This window comes from Lepidothrix coronata, unplaced genomic scaffold (assembly GCF_001604755.1).
Source record: "Lepidothrix coronata isolate B3197 unplaced genomic scaffold, Lepidothrix_coronata-1.0 Scaffold94, whole genome shotgun sequence".
NCBI classification, from domain to species: domain Eukaryota; kingdom Metazoa; phylum Chordata; class Aves; order Passeriformes; family Pipridae; genus Lepidothrix; species Lepidothrix coronata.
The window spans coordinates 2130190-2143284 of record NW_016690274.1 but is presented as its reverse complement, the minus strand read 5'-3'; the positions used below and the strand labels follow the sequence as shown (position 1 = coordinate 2143284).

At 38.0% G+C, this 13095-nt stretch overlaps 1 protein-coding gene across 3 annotated transcripts in view; it reads left to right on the top strand.

Moving 5' to 3' along the window:
- The window catches only part of ESR1 (estrogen receptor 1), a 164950-nt gene that overhangs the window by 53053 nt on the left and 98802 nt on the right, over window positions 1–13095 (top strand). For 2 of the 3 annotated variants that reach the window (XM_017821973.1, XM_017821975.1), the window contains exon 2: window positions 1999–2503. In XM_017821973.1, the coding sequence (XP_017677462.1) occupies window positions 2076–2503 (428 nt within the window). In that variant the 5' untranslated portion in view covers window positions 1999–2075. Of the gene's footprint in view, window positions 1–418; window positions 480–1998; window positions 2504–13095 lie in introns of those variants that run through there. The other variant, XM_017821974.1, reaches the window with a different exon arrangement.

Sequence of the window (13095 nt, the reverse complement as noted above, 5' to 3'; positions counted from 1 at the left end):
TCTCAGCTTATGCAGCTTAATAAGAGAAAATGTTTCTTCTATGTATTACGAAGCATGAAATGAAATGTGTAAGAGTGGCTGACTTAAACTTGTAACTGCCATTCATTTCAGCCTGTGTAGCCCTGCAGCCTGGTGGCTGAGAGCTTTGCTTACTTGCTGCTTTTTGAGTCTCTGCAGATGCACGGTCGCCCACTCTAAGAGAACATGCACACATTCTCTTTTTTTTTCTCTCACACCGTCTGGCATACTTTCAGAATAACCCTTCGAAGACTTTCTGAACTGCTGGGTATGATTGTCTGATTATTATTTTTTTAACTGGGAACATGTTTAGTCCAGTGTTATTTAAACAAGCTTATCTCTTTGATCAAAGTCTACGATCTGAAATTTGAACAGGGTAGGGAGGGTGGCTGGTGGGATGAGGAAACAGATCAAGTACATAGTTATGTGTGTGCTGCTGTCTTAGCTGTGTGCCTGCAAAGGTAAAAATGTATATTGCTTCAGAATAATCTTGCAAATATAAATAACTTTGGCTATTTTAGTAGAAGTTCTGAAAACATAGTATTATTACCAAAATAAAACCAGTTTTAGTAAACTTTTCTTTAAGCTTTTAGCGAGCTGCATATTCATTTTTTCAGTTTTTTGGTTTTTTTGAAGGTTGAGCCAAATCACTGTGGAGTTGTTTAAGTATAGCATGGACTTTGCTGGTATTCAAAGCATACTAACTGGAGGCCATATATTAATGCATTTAGGGTTGGCATTAACCTGTTTAATTGACTGAACCACAGACCACAGCAATAAAGCTAGAGAGCTTGAAACAGTTTCTGGAGGTTTTCATTTAGCTCGTTCAGGAGAACTGGTTTGTGCGAAGCTAAAATTGTATGGAATGAGATTGCAAGATGAAGCATGCATGCCACACCTTTTCATTATGTTCTTGCTCTTCCTTTTTTTTTTCCTTTCTAAATATAACTTTGAGAAGCAGTTCAGTTTATTTTAAAGCTGGTTATTTTGATTATTTTAGGTTACTTGATTGTCTAGTCTGATTTCAAAATTCAAGTTTGCTGATGTTTTGTTCACAGGACTAGGAAAAAGAATTCCTGTATTCAATTCATGTGTCATGAAATCAAATAATTATTTCCTAACTGTGGCAAAATCTAAGTGATGTTTATTTCATCATTTTACAACCTAAAAAGAAGCAGACATAGTTTTCTAGGCTAGTCTAAAGCTTTTTCTCTCTTTTTAATGTTACTGTTATACTCTAGTAACTGCGAGTTGCTATTGCTGATGAAATTATATTATGAATCTTTTCTTGTCCATAAATATCATACACCCTTCAATTTTGTTAGCTAGCTTTATTAACTGAGGCTTGTTACGCACACACACACAGACAGACACACAGACGCGCGCACTTGCACACACACATTCTGCTTTGCCCTATCTCGGTTACAGCGTAGTCCTACCCAGGGTCGTGGCAATGTACACATTACATATTTCTAACAAACATGAAAATGAATCAAACAGGAGGAGAGATAAGCACAGATAGATTGGAGCCTGCTAAGGAAAAAAGGCAGTAATCTGCCTGACACTGGACTATTCTTCCTGGTTGGATTTAAGTGTTCTTTACCGCTAGCTGCTGCAAAGCGCTGTACCCTGAAGTGAAAAATTAAACTATTAGTAAGAATTAAGTAACATTTAGAGGGACAATTATTTGGTATAACTCCAAAACTAATTGTTTCTGAAGTGATGTTTAAACCAATGTCGGCACAAGGCAAGAGTTCCTGGCTTGCAGCCAATACCTTGTAATGCATATTAGTGCAGATGAGGAGTTCCTAAAAGTTAGAGAGAGGGAGAGGGAGGGAGGAAGAGAGGGAGAATGTGCATTTTCAGTGCTCGCTCTCTGTTTGTATCCTCCTCCTTGCTGAGATTAGAGGAATACCTGTGTAGTGCTGCTTTATTATGATTTCTGCTGAGCCTCAGAATAGATTCTGGTATTTTTTTTAGGTGGACTGCCAGCTGCCGATCTCGCTGTTGACAGTAAAAGCAGATATGTTCCTTGCTCACTGCCATTAGCACTGACCATGACCCTTCACACCAAAACCTCTGGAGTTACCCTGCTGCACCAGATTCAAGGAACTGAACTGGAGACACTGAGCAGACCTCAGCTGAAGATTCCCCTGGAAAGATCGCTCAGCGACATGTACGTGGAGACCAACAAGACAGGAGTTTTTAACTACCCAGAAGGAGCTACCTATGATTTTGGTACTACAGCTCCAGTGTACAGCTCTACTACGCTCAGTTACGCCCCTACTTCTGAATCTTTTGGGTCCAGCAGTCTGGCAGGATTTCACTCACTGAACAGTGTCCCACCAAGCCCGGTGGTGTTCTTGCAAACGGCACCCCAGCTCTCACCCTTCATCCATCATCACAGCCAACAGGTACCCTATTACCTTGAAAACGATCAGGGCAGCTTTGGAATGAGGGAAGCTGCTCCTCCAGCCTTCTACAGGTAAATGCTATGGATAATTTGTCTTTCTTATTTAAGCAGATGAACTAGGAAAATTAGAATCTGGAAATCTGTTATGCTCTTTTTTGTGTAAAGGACCATGTGATTTATTTGAATCATCAATGATATCTAGACCATAGGAAATAGCATAGAATAAAACAAAACTGTCATTCAAAGCACACTGCGACTGTAAGCTATAAATTTTGAAAGCTGTAACCTAAATGAGTAACAAATCAGATAATGAGTATAAATGTTGCCTGAGAAAACATGCAATCATAATTGATTAAAGAACTGCAAACAATCTCACTGTTGTAATATATTAGATTATTGCCTGAAATATACTAAAAAGACTTCCACCGTCACACATTTCTGGGTGTGAGTGGTTGTTTGTTCAGCTCTTAACTGGTAGTAAGAGTATTTTTCTCCTCTGGCTTCCTTTAAGGTGTGAGAAATGGCTTATATAGGAAGTCGTTCAGAAGCACAGCATCCTTCATAATCAAACTGTTAGAGTTAACTCAGTGACAGTATTCCAATCAGTAGCCACCCTCCTGAGCTATCCAAAGACCTGTGTACATATTAACATGCATTTTTCATTGGAGGGTGATATATTTTAGCTGCAAATCTGGCATGCTGCTTTTCAAAGGATTTTTGTCCCTCAATAGCAGGTGTTTTTTTTTTTTTTTAAATTTTTTTTTTTGGTGTGTTGTCTTTTGTCTGGAAAGATAGAAGTATCTTTGAAGGAGAGCGGAAATAAATTTACTTGGTTTAAATATTTATTGTCTGTTGTGAAAACAATTACATCTATTTTGAAGTAAGTGGTAGAAACTCATAGAACTATAGCTTCAAAAAACCCTACAAAAGTCATACACACCAATACCCACGCTGTTAATGTTTTGTGCAGTGTTTATAGAATAGTTTTGCATCAGCTTATTATACTGGGCTTCAGTGAATCAGAGTGAACACTGAGACGTAATTTTTTTCCTGAACTCTGTTGGTCTCTGTTGACAAGTGAGTTTGCTGGAAATAGAACAACTCAGAAAATATAAAAGCAAGTCATTTTGTCCATATTGAGGTCCAGACTCTGCCAGACTTCTTTGCACAATATAACATGTTACTGTACAAAGCAACGTACATTCTTAAAGACAGTCTAATTCAGCCTGAATAAGAATCTGGCAGTAGAATCTGGTCCCAAAAAAACAGATGATGATTACACTTTTTGCAAATGATTAATCAGTTTTGGGGAGCAGATGGAATAACGACTGGTGAAATGATAGATAATGGGTACGTCAAACTATCTAATACAGTGACCTGTTAGCTGAATTGGTTCAAACAAAATTCATTTTAGTGCAACCAAATCCTGGAAGAATTAATATATGTCAGGACATAAAGATCTTGAATGGGTACCAGTGACTTGAGAGTGCAACTTCACTTTGCACTAGATTAAAAGACTTTTTTTGCATGACTGTCCAGTGCAAACCTGTGGTGAAAAGTGTATAAGTGACATTAGATATGTAAACAGTGGATTAGTGAGTTTGTTAAGTTGAAATACACAAGCAGAAAATGTTCTATAGTCAGATATTTTACTGCAGGAGGATTCACACCAGAGAACCACCTTGAAATAGAAGTTGAACTGTGGAAGTAGTGTCCTTTCAATTTTTAAGCAATGATTTGAGGTGAGACCCTTCAAAATAAAATTAAAGTACTTTTTTAGTTTAACTCCCGGAGCAAACATGTAAGGCCAGTGCTGTATTCCCTATTTCTGGACATTTCTGAACAAGGTTGGGTTTCACCCTTGGAAATGTGTGTTAGCAATATACAATTGCTGAGGCTTAATGCAGCAGTAATTAGGTGAATTTATGATCTTGGATATGCCAGGAGGTTTGTCTGCATAGTGTTATGGTAATGATTTAATGGCCCCTTCCAGCCATAATTCTGTAAAGCACATCTTATGTGGTAATAAGAAATTTGTTTCAAAACACTTGCTGTGATTATCTTTTGTGAACAGGCATAGTTATGTTGGAATTAAATTGATAAAAACTTGACTTCTTTTTCTTTTCATTTTTGTGAGATTGTATTTACAAAGTTATTACCCTTACAACATCAAATATTGGGTCTTTATTCTTGTGTTTTGGCACAAGTCCAATCACCAACAGTCTGTCAAAAATAATTTGAATAGGTGTTCAGTGCCTGGAAAATATTTAAGTATGTAGCCATGGGATTTAAGAACAAGTTCTTTAAAAAACTTCTAATTTACTTTATTTATTTGACTAATCTCATTGGTTCAGTTGGGTTATAGGAGAAAAGAGAGCACAGGGCAGTGTAATCTGGCAATGAATACATTGATGCTAGAGGTGGGAAGATAGACTACCAAAATGGTAAATTTCTGGAACAACCTACCAGTAGGAGTGGCAAATGCAAAAATTCTAAAACCAAAAGCCGTAGCAAAATTTTAAGTGGATCATGATCAGTTTATGATATGACTGCCTGCTTTTATAAGTCATGTAACCTGAGACCCAGAAAGACTCCTCTGCCACTCTCATTTACCTTTCTGTGTAACTGAATTGTGCTGTTTGGCTTTTAGGGCAGAAATATTTGCATTACATCACCCTGTTATACTCTGAATTTGACATGCAATTGCTGCATCCAGTGATACAAGTAGCTAGGACAATAAATAAACATTGTAGGTTGGAGCTGAAATTGTATTCTGTTTAATACTTGGCTAACATGTTAAAAATCTTTAGTCACAAAACTAAAAAATTACTGTATGTGATAAGGAAAACTTTTAATGTCATTTGATTTTGTTAATAAGTGTTCAAAATCATATTGCCTCTAGGCAGATGTGTATTAATATGTGTATAGTGACGTCTATTAATTCTGAAGTTCTATTTTATCTCTTTCAAATACCGTTTACTTTTCCAAAAAGCTTTGTCTCTTTTGCAAGATAATAACGGGCTTCTACATCTAACTGAAGAACATAATGGTACATAAAAAGAATGATTTTGTAAAGAACGCAAGAAATATATAAATCTCCTTTCTGTAGTCTCAAATAGCGAGGCATCAGAATTTGAGAAGAGAAAAAAAAAGAGGAGCTTAATTAAATTGTGCTGGTTTTATCTAGATCCCTTTTATGTCTGATCTTGTGACTGTTTTTTAATAGGTAGCCAAACTAAAATACCTTTTCCTTATCTGACAGTGTCAAATCTCACTAATATTTTACTGATAATTTTTAGTAGTGCTTTTTATATTATTAAATGCTGACTAGTTGGTGATTATTATTACAGGAAATCTTTTACTCATGACTACTACAGTAAATTAGTGGAAATATTTCTTTTTTTCTTAACTAGTAAATTTGAGTTCTAGTAATTTGTGGTTATTTCCTTGTTCTTTTCGGCAAGTTTTTATCCACTCAGGGAAAAACCAAATTAGCCTTTCAGTAGCTAATTTACCTCAGTAAATTCCTACAAGCAACAGCAAAGATGAGTCCTTATTGCTCTGCCAGTGTATGACATTCCTGTGTCATTGCAGATTTTACACTTCTCAGATCTAAAGTAAAACTGTCCATATATTTAAGGCTCTTTGTAGCCTGTGTTTGGTGCTGCTTCCAAATTCGACCAAAAAAACCTTGTAAAAATGGACTGCACCTACCAGCTCCCTGATGAGGAAGTTATCTATCCATCTGTAGTGAGTGACAGAGGCTGGCAAATCAGTGTACAAACAGAAATAACAGGAGAATTACTCCCTCACTTTTAGTGGCTAGTTTGTGAGTATCTCCTAGTTACTCAGGATCTATGTTTAGATTAATATAATATTTATTTAGCATTAGTCACAATTATCGTACTGAAATTGACTCTGAATAATTTTAACTGTGCTGTTATAGTCAATATGATCTCAGTTTTAATTTTAATGCTTGCTAAAATTGAGAAAGATTACAAATGTAGACTGATCCCTCTTCTGTTGTAATTTATAAATCCATCAGTCCAAAAAATAGTTACTTAACCTAATATATACTTTTTAAACCTTGTTTGATTATGAATCTTTCCAGCTGTTCATGTTGAGTTCTAAACAAAGAAGTATTTTTCCAAATTTTAAAATTAAAAGTGTTAAAATGAATGCAAAGGTCAAAGATATTTTTTTAAATGTAGCATGAAGTATTCCATAACATGGGGTATGATGTAATTTGGTTTTTGCTTATTTTTCTCTAAAGCATCAGTCTGCTCTGATGTCATCTCTTGAACAGTTGAAGTGTTCAGGCAGTTTCTTGAACACTCGGAGTGTTCCTGTTTTCAGGGCTTGTGCTGACAATTTTACAGCTATAGATGACTGTAATGAGAGAGACAAGAAAACATGGAGTTATCTCACCCATAGTTTCCTATTTTACGGAAATGTTGTAAAGATAAGCCCATTAAATGTTCTGAGATGCTCACACATTACAATTATGAGGGACTTGTGCAAACCAACTTTGGTGTTTCTGCAGCCCTTCTTAGAGAATGTGCTGATGTGGATCCTGCTCCAAGTGTGCTTGCACCATGAAGTCACCAACCCATAATGTTGAGGAGCCCCCCGAATAAGGGCAGATAGTGGTGGAAAGGAGTAAAGGAGCGTTTATACTTCCTCATTATCCTCCTTTCTACCAAGGCAGGGAGATGGATCTCGCACTCTCTTTTTATTGAAGAAAACTTTCTTCAGTTCTTTAGCAATTACATTTTTTGCATAAATCACAGACCTAGAAAGTGCTCCATAAACCGAGTCTTTTCCACGTGAATTTGAAATTTGTGGCTAAAACCATGGTTGTTCAGACAGACCATGTGAATGGGGTTCATCTGATTAAATGTAGACACCTAGGTCTGTATTAATTTTTCTATTCCTTAGGCATCTGGTACCATTTGAGAGGTCAGATGGGTCCAGCAGGTATGACACAGGACCTACTGTGTAGCTATATCTTTTTGGAGTAGGAGGTGGGTGTCAGTGAGGGTAATCACCTGTAACACCTCAAGTAGCATACAGCATTGACAACAGCATCAAACCTTCACGTGGACTCCCTTTATAATCTGTGGAGACACAGAGAGAAAGAGACACTGTGAACACACCTTCTCACTTTCTAGACCAGGTGCATTAGGCTCTATATTATAAAAGATGGCTACATTCTGGTACAGATACCTACTGTATGAAGATGGATGCCCAGTGGTTTCCAAAGTTATGTGAAATTAATCCCACCCATACATCTCCTGTAAAGAACCAAACCAGTCATCATCTGTAATCTCCCTTCACATAGACACTGCAGAATGTCCCTTGACGGGGACGGGGAATTGACTCTGTGTCACTGGCCTTGATCACTCTTGCTCTGAGGCTATTGAAACAACAAACACTGCTGGCCATATCTGCTCTGATATGGAAAGCATTAGTTGCTGGCACCAGTTCCTTCAGCAATTGCAAAGTGAACATCAAATGCCAGCATTTTTTATTAAACCAACAAGATAGGCTGACCAGATTTAAGGCATAGCTCCAAACAAACACAGAGAAGAGCCCTGCAACTGAAGTGCATCCACATTTTCTAACAAATTGAGATTTTGGCAATTTTTGTAGTTTGATATTGTTGACAATGAAACACTGAGCTCCCTGGTCTGTCTACAGGGATTTTTCTGTTATCTGTTCAGGCATCAGAACTGAGAGTAGAGCAATGATACTGGCCTTCAACATTCTCATTTAAAGTGCTGCTTTCATTGCATTCATTAGGGGGATTGTTCATAAAATTTGCTGTACAGAGAGAAGTCATGTCTGAGGCCGAGTGGCCTTTCCAGTGACTTGTAGAAGGTCGTAATTTACCACAGCTTGTTAGGAACCCTGATCAATGTGACACTGGCAAGGCAAGGCATTTCTGCTTTTCTGCCAAGCTCAGATTCCAGTTGCTGGGAGGCTTCTTATTTCATCTAACTAAAAATTGTCTTGTGCAAGACTATGAATGCATGAGTGATACCTGTTAGAGACAAGAAGATCATAAATCTGCAGGATAATCTTCTTCCTTGATAAGATGTTGATAACAATATTGGATTCAGAAGTAATCTGGGTTTTTTATTTTAACTCTTTACTAGAAAAAGGAAATATGGTCCTAAGAAAACACAGAGCTTAAATATGACTGTCCTAAATGCAAATCCTATGTGATACATGTACATAGCAATTGCAGAGGTCTTCCAACCATTGCAGTCTTAACCAAGGACACAACAGCCAACATATATATAAATAAGAAATAAGAAAAGATGCCTCCCCTCCATCACTGTCCCCCTCCTTTCACTCCATTAGTAAAAGTGAAAAATAACAGTAAAGATTGAAAGTCAGAGGTAACTAAGAGGACTTCTTAAATAAGCAGTTGGTGACCAACAGTGAACAGCCATGCATGTAACCACCTCACATTCACTGCGTTTCCTACAACTGTTCAAGAGTGCATGCAGTCCATCTCAAATTAGGCAACATGGGAGGAATATGTCACATTCTGTTACCATGTGCTGCTGTCTCACAATGCTGCCAGCTGCCAAAAACGACCTTCACAGAACCCAGGCAGCAGAATCTGTGCAAAGTAACTGTTGAATGCTACAGGGAAGAGCTTGCTTTCCCTTTGAGGGTGACGGACCACTGAGCATCAAGGCAGCACCAGGCTGCATTTTAAGTCCATGCATTTCACTTTTCATTCATAAGCAATGGGGTTTTTTCATGTTGATCATCCTGTCCAGTTAAGGAAACTGCTTTTAACTGATGTTCTAGGGAAAAGCTGTATTCATCCTTTGAAGATTTTTCCAGTATCTCAGCAATCTGCATTGCAAATGTCCAATTTGATTACTATTTCCAATCTTCTCTCCCTCTTATTTTATTACTTGCTATCATGCAGAAACACTGCTTTGACCACTGCAGGCTACTTTAGTACTGATTTGTGTTGCTAAAAGATGACTATGAAAAACTTTCTAGGATACTAGAAAGTACATCAAAGCTAGGAAGAAAGGGGAAGGAACATTTACTGCAACATAGGAAAAGTCTCAGCTCATGCTAAATAAAAGTAGTTAGGAAGATGCTGTGCAGAAAGGAGCAGCTGCAGAAGAAAATGCAGCATAAAATGTAGGCCCCAAATCTTAAATCACAAGGTTGGTAAACTCATATTATACTTTCCAAATAACCTCCACTGTTTTTTGCATATAGGCCTGTTAAAATCGGAATATGTAACATCTATTGCTTTCTTGCTATTTCCCTTCTATTTTTTTTCCTTTAAATGTAATTCAGGCTTGTGAGACAAGATCTATTAATTAAAAAAATCATTGAAAGATTGTAGAATCATTGGACAGTTTGGGATGGAAGTGACCTCCTAGTTCCAAGTCACCTGGGATGAGCAGGGACACCTTTCACTAGATCAGGTTACTCAGAGCTCCATCCAACCTGGCCCTGAACACTTCCAGGGATGAGGCATCCACAGCTTCTCTGGACAACCTGTTCCAGTGCCTCACCACTCTCATAGTGAAGAATTTCCACCTAATATCCAATCTAAACCTGCTCTCAGTTTGAAGCCGTACACTCCTTGTCCCATCACTACAGAGGGTAAAAAAATCCCTCTCCAGCCTTGCCGTAAACCCCCTTTAAGTACTGGAAGGCTGCTATAAGGTCTCACTGGGGCCTCCCCTTCTCCAGGCTGAACAGACACAACTTTCTCAACATGTCTTCATAGGAGAGGTGCTCCATTCTTCTGATCATCCTTGTGGTCCTCCTCCGGACCTTCACGATAAGGCAATCTGTACCAGACCCCCACTGTAATGTCACCTGTCCCTGCCCTCCCTTTAATCCTGATATATATATATGCTCGCAGTTGGCTCCTCATCCAACCCCAGGTGGAGCTTCATGCATTCCAGCTCCCATTAACATATTCCAATGTTTAGGAACTTACTCTTTTTTCCTCTTCAAGTTGACCTGTAAACAGATCGAAGTTTAGGAGATGATAACTCTAAAAATTGTCATTTAATTTACTATTCAAGATAAGTACTACTGATCTTTGGCAAAAATAATAATACCCTGCCATCTCTATTTTCAACTTATAAAGCTAGCAAACAGTATTAAAACATTTCTTTTGCTGATCCATCCTGATCAAGCAGTATCTAGTAATTATTGAATAACTTTTATCAGTTGGTGTCTAAAGGAAATTGATTCTGATAAGTGTCCCCTGCTTCAGTTACTAGTTACAACTTGAATTTCACAGTAAGATCCCTGTTTCAAATTACATATCACAGAATCCTTGTATCCAGGAAACTGTAGTGGTAGCAAAGAATACTATGGCTGAGAGTATACTACAAATCTAGATATCTTTGGGGAACTAATATGTCAAAGAACAGTTTTGTCAGTTTGCTTCCATTCTGCAGTAAAATGATACCCCTCCTTCAGCCATATTGATAAACACAAGCAAGGAAAAATATGTATGGTGCCAACATACAAGCCACTGTAGCAGATTTATTACCTTGCAATAGTTTTGTGTGGTTTGGATTATCTACAATTTATGCGTTGAAAAGTATGTTAGCTTTGTCTTGCCATGCTATGAGAAATATAATCCTAATTTTAATCTACAGGGGTAATGATAAGATATAAAGCATGCAAATCTTGAAAATGGTGGTTCAGCAGAATATTTAATGTCTCAGAGCATACTAATTATGTTCATGGAGAAAGGTCGTGAGGTATAAACCCATATAAAATAACATAGCTGAATGTTTAATAGCAACAATATCAGAACCAGTTCAGCTGTAAGAATATCTGCCAGATACATTGCAGTTTAAGGAGTCAAACATTGCTGACGCAGGTTGCATGACAACAAGTTAAGTTACTATTTTTTCTTGATTCAATCAAGAAAAGAAGCCAAACAAAGTGGAAATAAATCCAATTCTGCAGAGAAAATTTTATACACCTTGAAGTAAAACTCAACTTTATTTACAGACAGTTCTAGTAACACTGCTTATTATTAAGTCTTCTTAGGTTCCTCTCTTTTTTGGTTATTTACATTGTCTGGTTTTGGCTTATATTTTCCATGTTAGATGCTTGTCTCAGGTAAAATTTTTTTAATACATTTTGACAAAAATGGCTCAACTTTCTGAGTATTGGGAAGGGAAAAGAAAATTTTGCCATACTCATGGAAAAAAACCCCAAACTTTTTCACTGGACATACTAGACACCATTGTATTATAGATATAAGCTCTGATACTTGGTATTGGAGGAATGCTGTCAAATCAGGATTCTTTTTTTTTGATTTCCCCAAGAAATTCTACTCAAATTTAAGCTACAAACTCTTGAAACATCTCACTATTCTCAGTGGGAATTTGTTTGAATTTCATAGCTAAATTACATGAAATTTCAGGTACCATCCATTCTTTCTCAGTGATTCTATATTGACCTGATTGCAAGAGCGTCCAAAATGTGTGAGGTTGCTTCATCACACAGCTACATGTCTTTTCAACAGGAGTTTCTCTGCAATTATTGCTGTGTGCAGAGGCAACTTACCGAGAGATGAGAGATACAGAGTAATGTAAATTTGAAGGGGAGAGTAACTTTGAGGATTATCTGGCCAACGTCTTGCTAAAAGCAAGGCTCACTTCATAGTTAGATCAGGCTTCTTGGGCCCTTATCCAGTTGTGTTTTGTAGATACCCAGGATTGGTGGCTCCACGTCCACCCAAGGCAATCTGTTACAGTGCCGAATCACTCTCACTGTGAAAAATGTTTTCCTAATGTATAATCAGAATATTCTTTGTCCAGAGATGTGTCAGATGCCTGCTGTCCTTTCATGGTGTGGCTCTGTCTTCTTCAAAGTCTTCCACTGTACTGTTGAAAGACAGCAATAAATCGTACCTTAGCCTTCTCTTTGAAAGACTGAACAAATTCTGTTCTCTCAGCATCTCCTCATACGCTGTTTGTTCCAGCCCCCTCCTAATCTTAGTGGCTATCCACTGGATGTGCTCCAGTTTGTCAAAGGCTCTCTTCAGCTTGAAAGCCTCAACTAGAAGCAGGTTTACAACTGCCAAGGAGAAGGGAACAAGCTCTGCTCTCAACCTCCTTAGATGTTCGTATTAGTACAGCCCAGCCCCTCTTGTATTTCTGTAGGGGGATATTCCATCCCAGGTGCATTGCTCTGCATTTTCCGGGAGATTCCTGCTGGACCATTTCTCCAGCCTTTTGAGGTCCATCTTACTGGCAGCTTTGCTCTGCAGTATATCCATCACTCTGAATACCCCCTACCTGCCAGTTTGGTATCTGTCATTAACTTGCTGGGGTGTAGTTTGTCCCTTCATCCCTATTGTTAATGAAATATTCACCTCAGTACTGATTGCACATGAATGCTGCTGCGACCTGGCCAAATTTGAACAGTTGATAAAAATCTTTTGAGACTAGCAGTCCAGTCATTTTCCACCCACCTTATAGTTCATCTGTGCAGCCCATATCTCACTTCACTGTGATTCATAAAATTGGTCTCCCTTGTGATTTTAGTGTCTTTCTGCTTCTTCTGTCTTTGGCAAAAGTCACATCAACAAAATGCAGAAAAAAACTGAGCTTACAGTATGGGAAGACAGGCTGAGGAGAAAA